Here is a 24200-nt window from a genome sequence, read left to right on the forward strand (position 1 = left end):
CAAATCAAAACAACTTTGAGATACTATCTTACACCTGTCAGAATGGCTAAAATCAAAAACACCAATGATAACCTATGCTGGAGAGGATGTGGAATAAGGGGAACACTTATCCATTGCTGGTGGGAATGCAAACTTGTGCAACCACTTTGGAAATCAGTATGGCGGTTTCTCAGAAAATTGGGAGTCAACCTACCTCAGGATCCAACAATACCACTCTTGGGAATATACCCAAGAGATGCCCAATCATTCTACAAAAGCATTTTTTCAACTATGTTCATAGCAGCTTTATTTGTAATAGCCATAACCTGGTAACAACCTAGATGTCCCTCAGTGGAAGAATGGATAAAGAAAGTGTGGCACATATACACATTAGAGTACTACTCAGGGGTAAAAAACAATGACATCTTGAATTTTGCATGCAAATGGATGGAAATAGAAAACACTATCCTGAGTGAGATAACTCAGACCCCAAAATATGAATATGTTATGTACTCACTCATTAGTGGATTCTAGCTATAAACAAAGGACATTGAGTCTATAGTTCGGAATCCTAGAGAAGCTAAATAATAAGGTGAACCCAAAGAAAAACATATATAGATCCTCCAGGAAATTGGAAGCAGACAAGATCGCCAGGCAAAAGTTGGGATCATGGGAGTGGGAATAGGGTGGGGGGAAGGGCAGAGGGGGAGAGAGAAGGGAGAAGGGGAGGATTGGGGAGAGCTTGGGGGAATGGGATGGTTGAGATGGAGGAAGGGCAGAAATAGGAGCAGGGATGAAGATATTTTAATCAAGAGAGCCAATTTAGGGTTGGCAAGAGACTTGGCTCTAAAGGGGTTCCCAGGTGTCCACGGGGATGTCCCCAGCTAGATCCTTGGGCAGTAGAGGAGAAGGTGCCTGAATGGGCCTTGTTCCATAGTCACACTGATGGATATCTTCAGTATCACCATAGAACCTTCATCTGGCGATGAATGGAGATAAGAGACAGAGGCCCATATCGGAGCACTGGACTGAGCTCCCAAGGTCCAGCTGAAGAGCAGAAGGAGGGAGAAGATGATCAAGGAAGTCAGGACTGAGAGGGGTTCGTCCACCCACTGAGACAGTGTACCTGATCTAACGGGAGCTCACCAAAGCCAGCTGACTGGGACTGAACAAGCATGCGATCAAACCAGACTCTCTGAATATGGCTGACAATGGGGGCTGATTGAGAAGTCGATGATAATGGCACTGGGACTTGTTTCTACTGCATGTACTGGCTTTTTGGGATCCTAGTCTGTTTGGATGCACACCTTCCTAGGCCTGGATGGAGGGGGGATGGCCTTGGACTACAATAATCTTTAAAAGTGGTAATTAAGAGATATGATTAATTGTGGAATCTAGAGAAAGCCACCAATTGCTTTTTTTTTTTTTACCTTTAAACCATTTATATTAAGACAATTCAGGCCACTAATCACCTAACAAGAGGAAAGTGCTTATCACTTTTATACATTAGAGACAAAGAACATAGACAACAACACAATACAATCATATGTCTAAGAAAGCTTTTGAGAATTCTTAAATTTGAAAAATACAGTTTTAAAATTGCATGCACGATTTCATATTAAAGATCATCAGATGGTAATTGTCTTTCATTAGTAAATAGAATGCACATGCTAACATTTATTTTCCAACTCATTATTGCAGCTTCTTAAAATGCCACTGCCTGTTTTCTGAGCGGCAAGCACAGAGAAGGCCATTTACCTAAAACCCAAGGACTAAGGCTTAAGGAAGAAAGAATGAACATCCTGCTGCTTGACATTAATCACATTAACTGAGAGCACCTAGCAGACGGCGCTGGCATTACTCCTAACTGGAAGACACTGAAACCAAAGCATAGGGCTTCAGAGTTAATGGAATTGCGCAACTGAAACACTCTATGTCAACTTGATAATATGCCCCTAAGTTATTGTTCATGGATAGTGCTTTTCTATGTTTAGTCAAGAGTTAAAGCATGGGCAGTAATTCCTTATTTTCACAATATTCTTTCTGACAATAAAGATAACAACTATAAGAACAGTTTTTAGCTGGTTAAACCTGATGAACTGGTTTTGTTATTAAAAAAGTTCATGACAATTAATGAAGTAGGTCTATTAAAGACAGTCCTCCAAAGCAGTACAGCTGCCACACCTACAGATGAACTCTTCCTGACCTATGTTATTCAGAAAGAACTGTAGAAACTTGCACTAAAATCTATTACTCACAAAAATTTCAAATCAAGTCAAAGCATTACTCAGAAGCTGGCAAGACAATTCAAGTGGAGAATACTTGATATGGTCACCTTTCATGAAGCTTTCACTTGCTACTCATGTTTATTTCAGCAACACATGCCTTTCTACCAAATTAAAGTTTACTAAATGTAAATCTACACTCAAAATCATTTTTAGATAATTATAACTTGGCTTAGTTCCAGATTTTATATTTTTTTATTCCAGCTGTAATGAAAAGAGAGATTGCTGAGTGATCATACCTCTTTCTCTTCATCTCATTTTTCTGTTTTGTTTTTTCAAGACAGCGTTTCTTTGTGTAGCTCCAGCTGCCCTGGAACTCACTTTGTAGACTAGGCTGGCCTCGAACTCATAGACATTCACCTGATTTTGAGTGTTGGGATTAAAGGCATGTGCCACCATGCCTGGCTTAATCTTGTTTTTTAATGTGAAACAGTAAGCAAAGAGAAAAGACAAAAGACCCTCAGGGTTCTGGACAACTTGCTTAAGATATTCTGAGAAATACAAATCTGTTAAACATTTATTTTGTATAGTCTCTCCCTGAAAAACAATCTTTTGTCATAGAAAAGTCACGCTTTGCTTTTCAACCTCTCTGGGTATCAATAATTACTTTTCTACCATGCATGTTTTGTTTTATTCAATTCCATGACTACTATGAACTATAGTCAAATTAATTTTCATGAATATGAATCAGAACCTATAGAGCGAAGTTCATTGTTTAACAATGACAGAAATGCCCCCAGGGGAGGTTAATTTACTGCTCATAAGGGAGTGGAATGTTGTAGAATATTCCTTTACACAGTGAAAATGTCACTGTGCTTGATTTAATAAAGAGCCAAATGATCAATACCTAGGTAGGAAGAGGTTAGGCTGGACTTCCAGGGACAGAGAGGACTCTGGGATAAAAGAAGGTGGAGTCACCAACCAGAAATGGAGAGGATATAGAAGGTGCTAGATGGAAGAGTAGTAACACTACATGGCAGAAAATAAAGATTATGAGTTAATTTAGGTTATGAGAGCTAGTTGAGACAAGCTTAAGTTAAGGCCAACCTTTTATAAATAATTTGAAATTGCCATGTCATTATTTGGGAGCTGGCTGGCAGGAGACTGAAAGACTCATTATATATGGCACCCAATATGGGGCTGGAATAGCCAAACATCGTGCTGGAGAAAGTTATGAAAAGTTCTGGACAAGGAGTCAGATGTGGATTCCTAGTCCTGCAGTCTCTCAGGTGGGCCACTGTTGTGGAAGATTATTTTAAGATGTGTTACATTTGATTATTTAATGATACAAATATGTATTGCATTCTTTTATGTTGCATTTATTTAACTCTGTGAGGCTGTGTTACTTTGCCTGTCGAAAACACCTGATGATATAATAAAGAGCTGAACAGTCAACACTGAGAGAGGAGAAAGGACAGACAGTACTGGCAGGCAGAGAGAATAAACAGAAGGAGAAATCTGGGAGGAGAAGATCAAGGAGCAAGAAAAAAAGGGGCCAGCAACACAGTTATACAAGCAGCAATTGAGAAAGAAAGAAAGAAAGAAATGTTATATAGAAATAGAGAAATATAAAATCCCAGAGGAAAAACATAGATGGGATAATTTACATTAAGAAAAGCTGGCTAGAAACAAGCTAAGCTAAGGCCAGGAATTTATAAAAAAAATAAGTTTCCATATGTATTTATTTGGGAGCTGAGTGTTGGGCTCCCAAAAGGAACAAAGAGTAAAAGGGCAAAAAGAGTTCAAAGAACAACCAGCAACAGGCCAGTGCTCAGCAGCATAGAGAAGTAGGGCTCCTGCCCTTGCCTGTGGGCTGGAACCAACTGCCAGCAACACACGCCAGTGCCATGTGCTAAGCTAGAGTTGCTTGGTGGCTGACGTAGTCATCTAAGGTTTGTTTCATGATCAAAGAACACTGCAGCTGTACAGTAAAGCTGTACACACCAAGAAAACCTTTAAGTAGATAAAGAAAAAAAATAGGTATAGACAGTCACAGAAAAAAATAGCTTCAAAATAAGAGAGCAAGGAGAAGGTAAGTAATATTTTTTATAAAAAGTCACATGAAGGTGGGATTTAAACAGGGTATCTGGATTGTGTATGGCACTCTGTTGACTTTGAATTTTCTAAATGCTGATATACAAAAGACAATCGCTGCCGAGAGATATTGGATTATTGAAACTGCTATATTAAACCATCATATATATTTTAAGAATATCTTAACTTCCTACAAGAAACAAAATGCTATGGCTCTCTTTAAAATTAATTAAGGTCAGATTTGATTTGGGCAGAGCTCCTGAAAATCTTGGCTGCAGACATGAAAAAAGAAACCAAAGAAGTTACAGGACAGGTGATATATATGCTGATCATCTCTGAGATTGGATGAGACATGATAAATCTTGTTGGCTATAGAATCCTCATGAGTTAAAATGTTCCACCCTTTCATATGGCATGGCTCAAGATTTGGTTATACAGTTTAATGAAACTTGTACAGTTAACAGATGCCTTTTATCTGCTCAAACCTAAAACAAAAAATAATCTTTAACTGACTTGTATACATAACATATTCCATACTTGTGTTAATGAGGGTGTTACCTTTAAAAGTTTATGTGTGTTCAGAAGAAAGAACAAGACATCAATAAAGACAAATAGCCTAGGTGATCCAGCCTCTCGGATTGCCTCTGCTGCAGTTTCCTCAAAATTCTGTATCCAGAACAACATCAGAGCTACTAGCTGACATGGCCCAGCCTCACAGTTCTCACCATTCGAGGCTTCAGATAAGTCCTATACTTTCCCATCACACATAGGATAATGATAATACAATAGTACAGTTAGCTTTCCCAGTACTTGGCCATTAACCAAATTTTCTCAGGGTACCTAAAGGTTCCATCACCCTCAGACAACAGGAAGCAGTCTAGACAACATGGTGCCCACGTTTCCAAAACTTGGGGTGGGTGGTTTTGGTCATTCAATGGATTATGAATGCTTATCACCATTGGGGGGGGGCGTTGTTACAAGCTGTTGTCAGTTATCGTCAGGAAAAAGGCTGAACAAAGATTAGTTCAGGGTTCTCATTCTAAAGGGGAAAAGAGGGTATAGTATAGAATTGATGAGATAAAAGGTTGTATTGTTGAGTTTACCTTTGAACAACTACTAGTCCAAAATATTTTAAATCAGAATAAATTTTTATATATTGTTATAAATTTAAGGTTATTTTTGTTATACTGTATTTATGTTTCTAACCTTATTTAAGCTATTGTACCTATGTAGCTCATTTAAAAATGTAATGTAAAATTTTAGTCTTTGAAAGCTATTTAGGATAATAAAAAAAGACAGATTAACTTAGGATAATAAAAAAGAGAGATTAGTAGCTAGTCATCTATAACAATCAAACTTACAGTCATGTTAGGTAAGTGTTCAAGTTTAAATATCTATTTTAAACAGATGTCTTTCAAACACTTCAAAGATCTACAGAAAATGGCATTTAAAATGTTTTAATAAAATAAGACTTTCACGATATTAATATACATGTGATCCTGGCAGCAATTTATCTTAAAAGAGGATGACAGGCATCAAAAAATATGGAATTTGCTTTCATTTGTGGCAAAGTTAGACACTGGAAAAAGAAACTGCCTTTGCCTTAACTGCTGACAGTATGCCATCCAAATTGAACAAGCAGGGCATAAAAGAAGACAACTGCCAAACTTTGACAAGGCAAGGTTTTACAATTCTTTAAAACTTCTGCTTCACAGAAAAGTCTGTCAGATATTCTAGGCCCATAGGCAGAAGATGAATGCCCCAACATTACAGAAGAACTCTGGGATGACTGTTCAGAGAGCCAGACGTCTTTGTTGTTTCTTAGTTTTGGAAGTTGTGTACTGTGCACTTTCTGTTTAACCAGGTAATACCTTCTCACATCTCTAATGAGGTTGAGGATGAAATTGTCATAGTTTTACAGTTTTCCTTGTTATCAAATTCAGAAAAGTGATGTAATGCTTATAAGGTTAAAAAACATTAAAGCTTAAGTTGTTTATCTAAGAAGATGTTTTAAGGTCTAAAAAGATATTTTTTTAGGATGGTAATACAGATCATGATATAAAGTGACTTAGGTATAAAGCTTTCAACTCACTAAGATAGGATAGATAATACAGTACCGTCTCTGAATTTGCTTAATACAAATCGACTGAACATTGTGAATGCAATTCTTACCTGAATTTTCTTTATTGTTTATAATCAGAGTTAAAACCTTCCCTTTTATTTAGACAAAAGGGAAAAATGTTGCAGAATATTCCTTTACACTATGTGATGATGTGTCACTGTGAATGGTTTAATAAAGAACTGAATGGTCAACAGCTGAACAGGAAGAGGTTAGGTGGCATTCTGGGGACAGAGAGGAATAACTAGAATAATCAGAATAATTTGAATAAAAGAAACACATTGTATTTCTCTATTTGGAGCTTAATTAACTTGTGGATACTTCTATTAGGTAGCACAGTGAATTCTTGGGTAATTTACAAGTTGGACAGAGTAAAAATATCAAGCTAAAAAGCTTCTGAAGTTCAGACACTGTCATACATTCCCATTCATATCAAGTGTTATAAAATGTATTAAAGTTACTTAGGATGGAAAATGTATATATTAAGTATAAGAGAAGCTGGGTTAGGGATAATAAAAAATTAGTAGACTCATAAAGATAGGGAAAACATTATGCTAGTTATATAAAATCAGATGTTATAAAAAGAGCTACAAAATAAAGAACAATTTAAGAGAATAAAAAATAACAATTACTAAGATAAAAGTTCGAAAGAATACTTGATTATTCATGCTGCACATAGTATTTCAAATATAATGATAAAAATGGACTTAAAATAAAGTTGAAGAGATTTTTAAGTGCAGACATCAGAAATGTAAGGATTTTAAAATATTAAGAAAAAAACATTAATCTGTCTCTGAGGTACAACCTCTGGCAATTAGGAAACCAGAAAGAAACATCAAGGGTAAAAGAAGTGGGGTGGGGCTTACAAATAATCTTAAGGAATATTGTTCAGGGATGAAAGGAGAGAATCTTCAAGTAGAAATAATCTTTAAGAACAGATCACAATAAATGAAAGAAATATATTCCCAGACATCTTAAGAGATTTCAGAACACCAAAGGTGAAATAAATTTAATATCTTCCATGAGAAAAAGTCTACAAAGATAAATTGATTTGAATCATTTTAGAATCAGTTCAGTGTAGAATCAGCAGGAAAAAAGGAAGAGTAATATATCTTAAAAGTTGTGAAAGGATATAATATTCAAATCTGAATTATATATTCAGAAGCTCTAGAAGTTACTTAAGGAAGAAAGCAGAAAAGAAGGCACAGAATCCTGGAAATGGTGACATCAACGCAGAAGAGAAGAGGTATCAAGGGTGATAAATGTTGCAAGGACACAAAACAGGTAGGATGTGCAGAGCACAGCTAGAACAGAGGATGGGAAAGCTGAGATAGTAAAGAGTGAGACCCAGTCACAGAAACATAATTAGCATTTTTAGGCAGTGTTGTATAAGAAGGTCATGGCTGTAGAGAGGCAAAGACAAATAAAGGATTGACTTCCAGTACTTGATGGAGTGTCAAAAATCTTTTTGTCTTGTTCCAGAGAACATTCTGTTTGGCAGGGGGCTGATAAATTCAATCCAAAGGAAGACCCCTGTAACTCTAGAATTCCACCCTGTGAGACAGTCTTAATTGTGCTGTTCCTTAGATTTCATACCACAGAGGTGGCTTGCATGTGCATTCTCCACATGTATGCATTTCACCAGTGTTTAGACTGAGAATTACAACATTTGGGAACAGTCTGGGTGCCTGTATCCCTTTCCAGTATTCTGTCAATGGCTTACAGATTTTCAAAAGCCAAAGTATTTCTTCAATTTTTACCAGTGTAATCTATGTCATAACTTATAAATAGGGAAATTGATGTAAAAAAATGAAGAAGCTATCAATTTTTAGAATGTCTTTAACATAGCAAAAATCTCAGCAACCTGTCTGATCAAGTCCCACACGTGGAATGTGAAAGATATCCCATGGGTGACAGGAGGAAGAATGTGATCTTGCTGCCACTGCCTCCTTTTTTGACATAAGCCAGAAACTGTTTATTAAGACTGCTCCTTAGAATGCCTATGATTAAAAACTGACTGAAGAATTCAAAGTTATCCTCAAAAAAAAACGTAAAAATAAATGTCTCAAGGACATAAACACAGAGACAAACTGGAATGCAAATGCGTTATGTACTCATTTACAAATACTAAGTCTTCATACACACAGAAAAGCAAGTAGAGTATTGAGTCCATATTTCGTTTGCTTTTAGTATGATTTGATACTAAAGGATTCTAAGGACATTGTGAGCTCTTCCCTTCTCATCACTGTTTGTGAACCCAGTACTGATATTAAAAGGTCATAGGCTAACAGATGACAACATTACTTTCACTTAAGGATTTCTGAGCTACTGAAAACACTCAGGGATAAAGTGGATGCTGTTAATGCTAACAGTACAGCGTCTGGCCCTTTGAAGGAAGACAGCAGGCAGGAGAGTTAGGGACATCTGAAGTCTAACTGGGGTTGTCTCTCAGGTCCTGTTCTTCAATGTTTGGAGAGAATTGCTTTGTTTTGATGGCTGCTCTGTTTTCTCCACCATAAGAGAGGAATTCAAAAGGACAGAACTCTCCACGAAAAATGATTTTATGAAATCAGTCATCAAAATCTTGAACATGTGTTGAAATCTTGCTTGGCTCTGTCAATGGCCAAGTAGTCATTTGACCTCTGTATTTCAGTGATAAACACCAATCTCTAGCTAACATCTGTTGAAAAGAAAGTTACCAATGTTCTTTAAGTTCTCTGAGCAAAATAAAGTCACATTATATCTATTTTCTTAGAAAACAGAGAGCACCCTGGAATTAAAGTGTTAGAATAAACGAATAAATAATGTTGACACTAGCTATCAGTGGGAGTAATATGCAAATCAGTAACACCAACAAATTGCACTGAATCCTCCACAGCCCGGGCTGGTGACTGCCTCTGCTTGCTCTAATTTAAGCATTCCATGTTCTTACTCCTTTAGCTTGTAATACATACAGCAGCACAGAGCCATATCTGTGAAACGGTTCAGCATTGCAGCACCAGGAGGGTGCATTAGGAAGCTGTGGTGAGAAGACCTAATGGACTGATGGGGAAACGAGGGGACATGTCTACCTAGCACCGTTTAAGAGCTAAGACGTAATTTTCTTTCTCAGTGAGAAGTTTCCCTCACTGAGTTAATAATCAGAAACTAGGAGTGAAGGTAGCCAACGATTGAGTACACAAATAGCTATTAAACATGTATTTTCGGCCAGATACTATACTAGGTTTAGAAATGAAAAGTTCTAATCAAAGATGTTTTCCTGACAGATCCGTGAAGCCAGGGATAAAATTATTTTTTTATATATAATTACCCAATTACTCTATTACTATTTCTTAAATATTAGACTTTTTAATAAAAATTGCACTGTCCTCTTGGTGAAAGTGTTACCAAATCCAGTTCCAATAACATGAATATCGGTCTTTTTACCAACTCCAGTGTCTTGACTGATGCCTGAGTCTACAGACTCTATCTTGGAACCTGTGGTTAACTTTCCCTACTGTTTCCTTTATCAAATTGTTTTGATAGTTCTTTGGCAGTCATTGGCATTTTCATATAAATTGTATCATTAGCCTATATTTCTAGAATTAAAAAGGATGTAGGTTTTTTTTTTTTGCCTGAATCATGTGGAGTCGAGGCTGTTGACAGAAGGTGCTTCTTCGTACCATTTGTGCAGAATGGCCATCTTGGCCACACAGGATCTTCCTTTTGTCTGTATTTTGTTTATTCTTATAGACCTGTCAAAATTGCTGCTAAAACCTTTTGGTATTTTTCAGCGTACAGTGTTAAGTCATTAAGATGGAATTTTATTTAATTTTTTGTCTTTTCTTTTGCTTTGAGGCTTAAAAACTAAATATTAAAATTCATCTTTGTCTATTGGTAGCAGATAAAATATAGTCAGCTTTCATTTTTTGATCTGAATAAACTTATTCTAGTAGCATTTTAAAAAGTGCTCATCATTGCCTAATGCAATTGTGCTGTTTATGAGTAAAAGTGAATTTCTCTCCCATTGCCATTTCAAGAAACTATAACTTCTTGCCAAACAGGGAAGTGGTGAGTTGTCTATCAACGCCCTTTTCTCACTCTTATTAAAAAGTAATCTAGACTTTAACATTAATGATGACAGCTGCGACTTTCCTTCTAGATATTTTTTAAAATCAGTCTTACCAGGCAACTAAGCAGGTTTTGGATTATCTCCATCCAAGAGGATGCAGTGTTTTTTTTCAGCATCCTCTTCTCTCTCCCTGCTCCCTTAACAGCGTGAATTACACTTATTTTCAAATGTTAAAGCACTGCCTTTCCGCTCTATCAGTTTTACCTATTGTTGGATTTGCTTTCTAGTCCGGGTGGAACGTTTTAGGGCTTATATTCCTGTGAGGTTTCAGCTTGTAGTTTTTGTCTTTGTTATGCTCTTGAATGGTTTTCAAAGTTATTTCACCAACTGATTTGTAAAATATTCCCTATACTATTTTCTGAAAACATTACAACTGTTTTTAATCTTCTTGAAGTGGTTGACAAAACTCGCAGTAACACCTGGAGTTTCTTTGTGGAGTACTTCCTGGGTTCAACCTCCTTAGCAAATGCTGCTACTTAGGGGTTCTCTTCTATAATTAATTTCATATTCATATAATTATATAATATGAAGAAATAGATTTCATTGGGAAATTTTCATATAGATATATTTTATCCTTAATTGACCTCCAGCTCCACAGCGTTCACCTATCCTTGCTCTCCCACAATTGCTGGCTAGGTTTCCTCCCTCAAATTGTATCTTTCCTTTTATGACATATATTCCATCACCCTCTCTTGTTCCCCATTCCTCCCCCAATCTCTTATAATATTCTTTCTACTTTCAGGTTTTACACACACATGTTTACATGTATATCTAATTTACATGTAGTTTCTGTAGTTAAGAAAAGCACATGGAATTTGTCTTTTTGAGTATGACTTATTTCACTGAATATAATATTCTCTAGTTCTATCCATTTTCTGCAATTGCTATTTCATTCAGTGACTTTTCAGCTTAATGAAATTCCACTGTGTATGTATACCACATTTTCTATACCTGTTCATCTGTTGAGACTGATTCCCTATTGTGAACAGTACGGCTTTAAATAGATGCCGATCTGCAAGCATCTATGTAGTATGCTGACCTAGAATTCTCTGAATATATAACACCCTAATATATAGGATTGAGTATTGCAAGGCCATAAATAGGGGTACTATTTTTAGTTTTTGTGAGCAACTCTATTCAATACTGGCTCCCACGGTTTACATTCCCATACTATATGAGGAACCCCCTTCTACATCCTTGTCAGTATTTGTTGTTATCTATTTTCTTGTTGATAGCCATTCTGACTAGAGTGAGGTAGAATTTCAATGTAGTTTTAACTTTCACTTCCTTGATGACTAAGGATGTTGAACACTTTTCCAAACACTTATTGGATATTACATTGAATCATTGTGAGGGTTAGTATAGACTATCAACTTGAAGGATCTACAAAATAAGCCTTTGGCCATGCAGGTGAAGGATTATCTTGATTAGGTCACTGAAGTGGAAAGACCCACCCTAAAAGTGGGTTGCACTATCCCCTGAGTTTGCATGAAACAGGAGGAAGCTAGCATTCATTGCTCTCTGCCTTCCCGACTGCAGACCAAGATGACCCAAAGGCCCGCCTGCCATGACTTCCCTGCCAGGATAGACGATATCTTCTAACTGCGAACAAAATATATTCTTTCTCCCAGAAGTTGCTAGGCATTTTGTCACAGCACTGAGAAAGCACAGGATAAAATGGCCTATGACTTGAACAGACAGCTCTTAAAGGAAGAAGTATAAAAGCCAGCATACCATTTTGTCTTTTAATGCCAGCTGTGGGCTTATTTCTCAACTCTCCCTAGACTTTACCCCACTGACCTAGATGTCAGTCCTCATGCCATTAGCACACTGCTTTGATAAATGAGATTTCTGTATCTCTGTAGTGAGTTCTGAATGCAAGATGTAGAACTTTTTCTGCTTTGTCTTTTTAAAGACCATCTTTAAAATCAGAAACTCTAAAAAGAAAAGAAATAAACAAAACACTTAGTCTTCTTAAATCTTTTCAATTTAGGATTATTTTATTATTAGCTTCAGTTTTCTAATAGTTTCTGGGAGTCTAGTAGGTTCTACCATCTTAACTATGTAGCATCTTGGTATTCACAAATACAGACTTTTTTTTAAAAAAAACAAATACAAATATTCCACTGGTTTCTAATTTTGAAGTATGTTTGATGATAAATAAATGCTGTTTTAGAAATTACAGATGATTTCTACACTGTTTTATGCTTTTTAAAAATTAGTTTGACGAGTTTTTTTTTTTTTTTTTTAGTTTAGGAGGGTTTCTACTTATTATTGTGCCATCTGTGAATACTGAGGGTTTAGGGTTTTAGGTTTTTCCCAATCACCAAAACTTTAATGGGTTTTTGTTCCTCAGATGCCCTGACTATGACCTCTAGTATATATGTGCAAGGGAGGACATCCTTGTCTTGTGTGGTGTTGTAAAAGGAAAACACTCACAGCTCTCAAGTGTGATGGTAACTGTGGTTTTCACAGATGTTTCTATACACTCAGGGTCAGATAGAATCGTAGTCTGCTGAGTGGTTTTATTGTTTGTCTGTGCACACAGTTTATCAAATCCTTTTCCTACATCTACTAAGATGGCCACATATGTTTTACTATTTGTTCTATTTAAGTTATATATGTGGTTACTTTTTTGTCCTTTCTATTATAACTTAAAAGTAAGTATTCCTTAGATTAAAAAAATTAGGAAATACATCCTTTGCACAAAATCGTTATATTATTTTACTTTCAAATGCCCATTTTAATATCATATCTATTTTTAATACCATATTATTAATAATAAATACCTTATGAGTTAATAAAAAGGAGCATATAAAGATGGAATGAATGATACAAGGTCTGAAATAATTTATGCTGTAGGATATTTGCACACTGTGTAAAAATGTTTTGCTGTGATTGCTGGAGTTAAAAAGCTAATGGCAAGAGATATAGACAGACGTCAAGGCAGAGAAAGGACTCTGAGAAGAAGGTGGAGTTACCATCCAGATGCGGAGGAAGCAGCATGGACAGTGTGGAGAGATGAGGTAATGAGCCATTTGACAAAAGGTAGCGAAAATAAATGGGTTAATTTAAGTTATAGGAGCTTGCAGGACAAGCCTAAGCTAAGGCTGAGCTTTCAAAATTAAGAGTAAGTCTGTGTTGTTATTTGGAGCTGGCGGTCCAAAGTAAAGTCTGACTACACATTTTGAATCTGCATGTATGTATAAGGTTACTACTTCATCCCTCTTAATGATATGGAGGATTAAAGAAGATAACTTGAAATTTTCAGTCAGTTGTTAGCTATACCATGAGGATGTACCAAAAAGAATTAATATTGGAAAATTTAAAATACTAGGAAATTCTTCCTACAAACAATTATAAATGACATTACATAATATATAAAATTAACTTTTAAATAATTCAAGAGGGCAGAGGTCTGCGTGTGAAAGCATGGATGGAGCAGAACTGTGAGCAGGTTGATGGCTTCAGGAGAGGAAATGAGTCGGTGTGAGCTTCATTCTTCCTGCTTTAGAATGCACTCAAAATTCTTCATGAAGAGCAGTTTGCTATTGTTGTTGAGCTGAGTATGGAAGCCAGGGCTGTGAGCATGGTAGACAAGCACTGGACTTTTGGATTGTACACCCAGAAATTCTCAAGTTGTTCAAAAATTTCATTTACTTTAAAAAAAACCCCACTTTTAGAAATTTCAGAAAAATTTGGGTATAACTTTATTGTAAAGACTTAAGCAAATTATCCCATGTTCCCAAAGCATCCAAGGAAGTACAGGCTTAAAAAGTGTAGTTGGCATTAAAATTTCTGAGCATTCCTCTTAACTGCACAATGTGATACAATATGCTCATTACAACATCAGCACTTTTGCTTAAATGCTGCTTCCAGAATATAATGTCCTCTCTTAGAATCTTACTTAGTCATGTTTTAATTCCCAGACATCCCATGAAACTTCCTCTGTTCCAGTGTAAATGATCTCTCCCTTTTGTGACTTGAGAATGTCCAATAACATCACTTAACAGCACGGTATTAGTTTCCAGTTTTGAATACACATTTTCTGCATAATTCTGTCTTCCTTGAGAACAGCGATTGCAATCTGTCCTAGGATACCCAATTGTCCATGGGCTCCTAGAGTCCTCAACCCTTAATAAATCATTCATAACCCATGGGCTATTTGGTTAATGATTACTTCTTAATATGGTTACTGTTTTGTGAGCAATTGTGCTAGAACACTGATAAAACAACAAAGTAATACTACAACCTACTAATAAAAATAAAGTATTATGAGTGTGTAGATAAAATTACTGTCAGGCCAAGCATTTTCTTTCTGTAGCCTGACACATGATATAACGCTAGAGCTTAAAAGTTCTCAAAAGAATATTCAGGGGAAGTCTATTTATAAATCCAGACATCGACTGCGGTTATAAATTGTACAGTTTAGTTGAACACAGACAAAGACGGCTAAACTCCAAAGCAGGTCAAGTTCCCCAGGGTCTTAGTGATATGTTTTGTGCAATAAACATATCAAGCAGAGCCAAATCAGGAAGACGGTGCTGAATTACCAGTTTTTGTTCAGGAATATTAAGGAGGAGGCACGATAGGAGACGCTGTCTAGTAGGAACTGAATGTTCAGAATAGTTACATTTTTATCTTGGCCCTGGTGTGACCTAATACATACTAGTTCACCTCTCTGTGATTCTGTTTTCCCATCTGTAAAAGGGATGATATCTCACAAGGATGCAGAAGGGATAACACCAGATAATTCTTGTACCAAATTAAATTATAAGATACAGAATAGTCGGAATTGGAAATATCAATGGTGAAACCCATGGAAATCTTTTGACAGACTAAAAAGAATAAAAATTAGTGTAAGCAGACATTTTTCAACAGGTTTCTGAGCATTAAAGAATTCTTGTGTGAAAAAAGAACTCATGAGAATAAACTATGAGTCAGAAAAGGCTAAATCTGAGTTAAGGGTACCATTTTGATCAAATCTGTATCTTTTTGCTTTAAAGATTGCTCATTCTGACTGGAGGGGTGGCACAGGCCTTTAATGCAATTGGGAGGCAGAGACAAGCAGATCTTTAAGTTTGAGGTCAGTCTGTTCTACAGACAGAGTTCCAGGACAGACAGGGCTACACACAGAAACTGCCCAAAACAAATAAAATAAATAAATAAGAAAAGAGAAAGAAAATGTGGAAGCGTGAAGATTTTCAAGCTTAGCACACGCCTTTAATCCCAGCACTCAGGAGGAAGAGTCAGGTGGATCTCTTTAAGTTTGAGGCCAGCCTGGTCTACACAGCAAGTTCCAGCACAGGGAAATAAAGAGAAACCTGTCTCAAAAAACCTAAACCAACCAACCAAACAAACAAAGAAATAAAAATGCTCACTCTGAGGATCTAATTTACTTATTCTAAATAGCCTAGAAAGCATCTGCTACATTATGACAGTTAAAAAATTGTTTATGATGATTTTCCCTCTTCTCTTCTATTCCTGTGATATCCTTGTACCCTTACAACCCATGAAATGTGCTTGTGTGTGTGTGTGTGTGTGTGTGCGCGCGCACATGCGTGCATACACAGAAGTGTTCTCACTTGTGTGGACACGTGTGAAGGTTAATGTTTGTGTCTTTTTCTGTTATCCTGCACTTTAGTTTTGAGATATGATTTCCGGCTGAATCTGAACTCTCTGTGTTTGCCAGGATGGCTGGACATCAAGTTCCTGAGATCTATCTGTAGCCCAGTGTTGGGATTACAAATGCTGCACAACAAAGCATCTTGCTTTTTCAGATCGGTTCTGAGGTTCTAAAATCAGGTTCTTACACTTGTGAGCAAGCATTTTACCCAGTGAGCATCCCTCCAGACTCATGGATCTTAAAGTGACTTACGATGAGGAAAAAAAACAAAACAAGATACTAATTCCAGTAAAAATTTGTTTCCAAAGATTCAATAATTCTACACTCCTGTCATAATATTACATTCATACTAGAAAATAGTAAAAGATCAAACAGAACAAAACACAAACAGCTCTCCATCTGTATATTAGTAGGTTTTCAAGGCAAAGTTAACAAGGGCAATCTAAATTTGATGGCAGGATTGTGATCATAGTGCCTCTTTCTGTGTTGGCCATCTAGGTACGGCAGATGCACCGCTTCATTTGATTATTCTTTACAATGACGAAGGAGAACTAGAATTCTTATTTTATATGTCAGGAAATTGAGGCTTTGAGAGGTTAATTACTTGCCAAAGGTCATTGTCTAGAAAGAACACACACCATCTGTCTTACTGTAGTGCTAGTGCTGAATTAAAACATTATACCATATGAAAAGAACGAATGCAAAACAATTTTCTTAACCAATGGAAAGATGAGCAAACACCAAATTAAAGCAGCCGACTGCACGGCCCTCTCCATGTCAGGCTATCGTGGGTTATCAGTGTGCAGCTTCCTAGGACACATGATTATTTTACCCTGTCTCATACAATTGAGGGTTTAGGAAAACGTTTTGTTCAAAATAGCTAACCTGATCAAATGAGACGACAACTAGGCATTTTATGAATTAAAGTAAATTATTCAGACTACTATCTAATAAAACTAAATTTATAAATGCTTATACTTCCTGTTTTACAGAGCAATTGGATATTCTATATTTTTTATTTCAGTCAGAACCTGGCAATTTTAAAAAGTATTTGAAAAAATGACTGGTATTTTATGAGTAGATACCAACAATCACGAATCCTTATAAACGCAAAAGGAAGAAGACATAACATAAACCATCTACAGCTTAAAATCATGATAGTAGGTTAAGACACAGTGAACTCAAAACTTTCATATCTTAGGTTTGGAATTTTAAGTGGAGAAAAATAACTTTAAATTTATCTGACTTAACATGATATGGTTTTTTTTTGTAATTACGGGAAAATAATTATATCAATCTGACTAATGAACTGTTGCTACCACCACTGTTAGCTCTGTAGACCAAGTACTTTATGATATAAAGAGAAAAAAAATCTACTTCATCAGTAACTGAACCTGGAACATTCACACATTTAAATATCTAACTGCAAGTAAACAACCACCCTTCTGGGAGCCCATCCATCTCAATGTGCCCCGTGGCAAAACAACACTGCAAAAGCCAGGACGTCTGGCAGCATTGCTGGTCCTGCCTGGTAATACTGGACCATCATCTGCATCCTTAGTCAATATTGACTTAGTTCTTTATGATAGCAGTGGTATTAAAAAGTTTATGCACATCAAGGATAGCTTTAAAACGTCAGTTTATTATATCTTGTACTGTGTGCTAACATTGTGATTCTTTGCTTTTGAAATTAATAATCAAAATGTTCTTTAACAAGTCCGATGATTAACTCCCAGTTCCACTTGTCAAATATTTTAACTAATTAATAAACATTTTAGTACACTTAGTATACACATGTTCTATAAATAAAAAAAATAAATGTAATATTTGTATTTCACATATCCTAAAACTCTCACTGTACAAGTAAAGTTTCCCAAGCAAAGAGGAATTGTATGTTTTCATTGTCATTTCTGGTCATAGCTTATGCTCATGGGATCAAATTTTTCATATTATTATTATTATTATTAGTTTTATCCATACATGGTTTCTCTGTGTAGCCCTGGTTGTCCTGAAACTCACTCTGTAGACCAGGCTGGCTTTGAACTCACCTGTTTCTGCATCCCAGGTGCTGGGATTAAGGGCATGCACCACCACTACTGAACAGGTAGTAATTTTTAAAAATATATATTATTTTCACACACCAAATGGGCACACTCGATATATTGTTTTGGAATGATAAATAAGGGAAAGAAATATGAAGGGTTTGTTCTGAAATATAACACATATGATTATTTAGAAATCAAAGTATTTATTTTCCAGTGCCGATGAGTTCAAGCATATTTCCCACTTTCTCTTCCATCAGATTCAGGATATCTTGTATTGTGCTGAGGTTCTTGGACTTGGAATTGAGCTTTGTGCATGGTACTAGGTATGCATCAATTTTCATTCTTTTTATTTTATTTTTTTAAAATTTATTTATTTATTTATTAAAGATTTCTGCCTCCTCCCCGCCACCGCCTCCCATTTCCCTCCCCCTCCTCCGATCAAGTCCCCCTCCCTCATCAGCTCGAAGAGCAATCAGGGTTCCCTGACCTGTGGGAAGTCCAAGGACCACCCACCTCCATCCAGGTCTAGTAAGGTGAGCATCCAAACTGCCTAGGCTCCCCCAAAGCCAGTACGTGCAGTAGGATCAAAAACCCATTGCCATTGTTCTTGAGTTCTCAGTAGTCCTCATTGTCCCAATTTTCATTCTTCTACATGCAGTCATCCAGTTCAACTAGCACTATTTATTGAAGATTGTGTTGTTTTTTTTTCTACAGTATGTATTGTGGCTTCTTAAAAACTCAGGGGTCCATTGGTATGTGGAGTTATGTCTGGGTCCTGGAATTTATAATTATTGTTATTTAGAAAGGCGATTTGATGAACACATCATGCCCATTTATCAAAGCAACAGCAGCAGAGTCATGACTAGGGTCTGTGACGTCCCAGTCATGAATTTTTGGTTGGGTTTATTTCAGATGTAAATTCCTTCCTGTATGGGCACCAAATCCAAAAGTGAAGTAGTTGGTCACATCTGTAATAGGCTTGCACTGTTACAGGATTGGGTCCATTTTGCCTAGCTGGTATTGCTGCATACAGCTACATAATACTGTTAAGGCATTTATGCCTCAGCAGAACCTTCTGGCATTATAAAGGCTAGCCAGCAGTAAAAAAGCTCCTTTTTTCCTGTATCTTTAGCAATAAGGTTTTATCATCGAGTTCTGGTGATAGCCAACAGCAGTGGCCATTGACTGTACTACTTTGGGGACTTCTGGAAGCTTCTTGACCAAGAACTTGCAGGGAGGCAGTCCACTCCTGCCACTGGATATTTTCATTGAATCACCAGTGGCTTCCAGGAGCAGGTTTACCCAGCTCATAAAACACCCAGCTCTTTGGTCAATGCCAAATCTAGTTACTGCTGTACTCCAGAAGTGACTACTATTAAAATCAGGAGTCTCAGTAAAGCAGGTTCCTTTATATGGTATGAGTCTTTTCTAATCAGACCTTACTGAAGAAGCAGAAATCCCTGGAGAGGAAGAAAATAAAGCTCTTGGGAGTCACAACTGCAGCATGAACTCTCTCAGGATTCAGCCTTGTTGGCTTCCCTGCAGGTTTCAAGCTCCCAAAGCTGCTTGAAGGACTTCCTTTCAGCAAGTCTCTTTCCTCTTACAAGTGTGGTCTTTCTCATTTCTCTGCAGGACACTGGCAAACGTGCTTAGCCACCATTCTACGCTTCTCATGCCATTAGATGACTAGCTTTTATTTTGTCAACACACTTTATATATTTCCAACAACGTGAAAACTCAGCCATCATTCTAGGAAATGATTCTAATTAGTCTTTTAGAAAATAGTGTTATACTGAACAATCTTATTTTCTAAGACATATTAACATTCCAATTCCAAGAAAGGTTAAAAATAAATAAGAGTTTTGGATGGTGTTTTTCAAATCTAAGCACTATAAGTTCAGGAAAAAAAGGAAATTTTGTTGGTTGATGATACTCATTTCATTAATGTGCCTTACATCTTTATAAAAATCTTGACAATGAACTAGGTTCACGGCATATTCAATAATTTAATTCATAAATTTATAGTTGAACTGTTATATATATTTTTGTTTTGTTGTTGTTGTTTTACTCAGAATAATGATTTTTAAGGTTTATGCATGTTACATGGAATATATAAAAACTGCATGTCACTTCAAAGTTGGAAAACATTCTATTCCATATAGAAAGATAAGTGCTGCCATATCCTGTTCCTTCATTTGTGTGTTGATGGTCAAATGGATTGTGTCTATTGAGAGAACACACTGCTGTGCACACTGCTGTAACAGTACCTACTAGAATCCTCCTTTTCATCTCTTTTGTGTATACTGAAGGGTAGAACTACTGACATACAGTGATTCTATATTTGGCTTTAGAGAACTGCCACACTGTTTTCTATAGCAGCTACACCATTTTGCATTCTTATTAGCATTTCATGAAGGTTCCTGGTACCTCTTGCATTTTGATAGCCACATGAATCTTCTCACATGAACTTCCCTATTTAATTTTTCTGTGATACTTCTGATTTAAACTCTCTTTTGGCTTTTCTTTTTTTCCATGCCTGTGCATTTCACAGTGTGTGTTTGGAGACCAAAGAACAGCTTGTGGGACCTGGTTCTCTCCTTCCAGGATATGGACGCCAAGGATTGAATTCTGGCTCTATTCATTTGTTTTATTTTTAAGAAAAGGGTATTATGTAGGCTGTTACGCTGTACTCCAAGCTGGCCTTGATCTCATGGCACTCTTCCTGTCTCAGTCTTCCAAGGGTGGGGATTATAGATGTGAACCACTAAATAGAGCCCCATTTGTCTATTATTAGATCTTTTTATGTTTTGATCTTATAGTAAGCACACTGATACATACGTTGTGATCTGCTGTTGATTTATGGTTTCTTGACCATCCCCCCTCAGTATATATGTCCCTTAAACTTTAGTTTTTGACATAATTCAGACTATCTTTTATCTGTTGGCTAATACCCTTAGACTCCTTATTTCCCATCATTTTTGTCCTGTAAATTTGTAATATAGAGTCATTTCAATTTTTGCCTTTTGTACGGATATACAAGAACATTGATTATAATATATTTCTAATTAGTTAGCAATAACCATACAAGCTAATGGTATATACTAATAGCTGAGTCCTGATTAACTGGTTAGTCCGTTCTTTATTTTTGATGGTTTCTCATTTACACACAATGTACTGTGATTATTATTTATCCACTGTTATTCCTAGCTGTTTTTTTTTTCTCTTTCACACCTAGGATCACTGTCCGGGCATCTTCCTGTTCTGCACGCACTCTAAATCCCACCCCTTTCAAAGCCAAACAGAAAGCAGAAAGGTGAAGTTTGCTTATGAAAGACTAGAGTGAAGCCACAGAGAAACCCTGTCTCGAAAAAACCAAAAAAAAAAAAAAAAAAAAAGACTAGAGTGTGTCTATTGCAAAAGATAGCAATGAGAAGGCACATGGAAAATGTATCTTTAATGCAGTAACCTGTTTAGGAGATGTTATGTAACTCTCAGATTTAGTAAATTCTCAGGAGATTTCTTTAAAAACTGATTTCTTCCTTTTTACTTTCTGTATATGTGTGTGTGTCTGCACATATGCTCTTACACACTTGTGCTGGTGACCCTGGAGGTCAGAAGAGGATGTCATACTCATTGGAACTAAAATTATAGGCAGTTGTGAGTTGCTCAATGTGGGTATTGGAAACTAAACCAGGGTTTTTATTGACTAACTAAATTAAGCGATTCTAATGATAGCTACAACTAGGAATAGTACAAAAACCACACAAGTGCTATAATATCCATTGTGCTATTAAAACAAAACAAAACAAAAAAAACAGGAAAGCAAGATGTTTTCCGTTACCATTGGTGTTTGTTTACCTGTATACTCTCCCACAACACTGGCTACAATTGGAAAAGCAAATTCAACACCCACACACATGTGGCGGTAGTTTTCTATGGGTGCTGTAACAAAGAACTATAAACTAAGCAGTTATGGACACAAGAGACTGAAATCAGGTGTCAGGTGGGCTGTGACTCTTCCCAGGCCAACTTGGCTTTGCATTCTGCTGACAGTCCGGCACAGCTTTCCTGCAGCATGGCTGTCTTCTGCCTGTGTATCTTCACGATGTGTTTCCTCAATGCCTACCTGACTCAGTGTACGAGTTTTGCCTTTCCTATAAAAACGCCTGCCATGAGGGATTAAAACTCACCCAAATGACCACATTTGGACTAGTTCCCCTCTATAGTGACCCAATTTCAAATAAGGTCACATTTAGAAGTTATGGACTTTTAGCCTCGTTTTGAGGGCTAAAAATTATCAACACTGAAGATGTCATCGACAATTCCCCAAAGCAGGGTTTCTTAGTGTTTTTGTTTGTTTGTTTTTTGGTGGGAAGACATTAGTATTTTCTTTTCTTGAACTGCCAGTGCAGGTAGTAAACACGGTACTTAAGGCAGCTGTGCTGACAGTAATGCTTGGTGATTTAGTCCCTAGCACTTGCAATTATCATCCACATAGCATCCATAATCATCATTAGTAAGAATTGTAGTTATTAGCATATGCACTGCTAGATTTGCTGCTATTTAATACATTAATAATGAAGCATATACATATATCATGATATATTTTCATAATTGCAATTCAATAAACTTATCTTGATTTCATTATATTTTAGGCACTTAACAATGCTAGTTTGAAAAAAGTTCCATTGAAGTTTAACCCATAGCCTCAATGGATTTTCACACTTCAGACTTAAGGTAGTTTAAGATTTACTGTTTAAGAACCAAGAACATCCATATATCAAACAATTTCTTTACCATTGCCCACCATGGAAATCTAACATTTTATATTTAGCCCAAAATACTTATCCTACACACCCCACAGAAACCTGAAACAGAAGCATTGCAAAACAATTATTAATCCTTATTATATAGCATTTATATAGTTTGCACTTTTTATAACTATTCTAGAATAGGAATGAAATGTCCTGGCGGTGGTGGCTCACACCTTTAATCCCAGCACTTGGGAGGCAGAGGCAGGCAGATCTCTGTAAGTTCAAGGCCAGCCTCGGCTACAAGAGGTAAAGAGGTTGTTTCAGGACAGGTTCCAAAGCTACAGAAAAACCCTGTCTCAAAAAACCAAAAAAAGAAAAAAAAAACAAAAAAGAATAGAAATGAAATGATTGCGTTACGTATTTAGTGATATTTCCATAAAAATTTCTCATGGCATATTGTTAACGGTGAAAGTTCATGTTATATACATGCATTATATATATACACACACACGTGTGTCTGTCTATCTATCTATCTATCTATCTATCTATCTATCTATCTATCATCTATCTATCTATCAATGTATCTATCTATCTATCTATGGATCTATCTATCTATACACACACATGTATATAGCATACACATAATTTTAGAAGTGGCATTTAGATGAACAAATACCTCAACTATCCAGGCTTCACTTAGACAACTTGACTATTTAATGAGTTATATGATTTTAATGGTATAAACTTAAATGTTAACCCAAAGTATGAATAAAAGGTAAAAAACAATATTCTAGGTAATTTAAATACAATAAAATGCTTTAAATCTTCAGAGTCTAATTTCATTGAGAAATTTCTTCAGCCACAATTACAATATCAGTATAGGGGTTTCTCAAGCAATATTACGTGAACTGAAGTATGAAATGTTTTACCTGTAGTAAACTCGTAAGGTCTGTATTTCTTCTTCCAGCCTTTTGTACTGCTCAACAGCAGTTTCTTTGGCTTGCTGCATCGATAGCAATTTTTCCTGCAAATATTAGTTTTGGCATGTTAAAACACAGGATAAAGGATGAATATGAGCTAAACCTTTTTTGTTAGTTTAAAATCTAGCCACATTTTAGCAGCCACAATTCTTCACACAAGAGTCCAAACATTAGTAATAGAAATACTAAAGGCAGAGCTTCTTAAGTGTATGAACTTTGCTAGTACCTACCTTCAACCTTACTTCATCTGTAGTATCAGATATGCCC

The 24200-nt window shown here is 36.4% G+C and overlaps 1 protein-coding gene across 2 annotated transcripts in view; it reads right to left on the minus strand.

Annotated features, from left to right (window-relative positions):
• The window catches only part of Mipol1 (mirror-image polydactyly 1), a 240282-nt gene that overhangs the window by 53167 nt on the left and 162915 nt on the right, over nt 1–24200 (minus strand). For both annotated transcript variants that reach the window (XM_075947988.1, XM_075947989.1), the window contains exon 9: nt 23883–23977. In XM_075947988.1, the coding sequence (XP_075804103.1) occupies nt 23883–23977 (95 nt within the window). The remainder of the gene's footprint in view (nt 1–23882; nt 23978–24200) is intronic.

Source organism: Microtus pennsylvanicus, chromosome 14 (assembly GCF_037038515.1).
Source record: "Microtus pennsylvanicus isolate mMicPen1 chromosome 14, mMicPen1.hap1, whole genome shotgun sequence".
NCBI classification, from domain to species: domain Eukaryota; kingdom Metazoa; phylum Chordata; class Mammalia; order Rodentia; family Cricetidae; genus Microtus; species Microtus pennsylvanicus.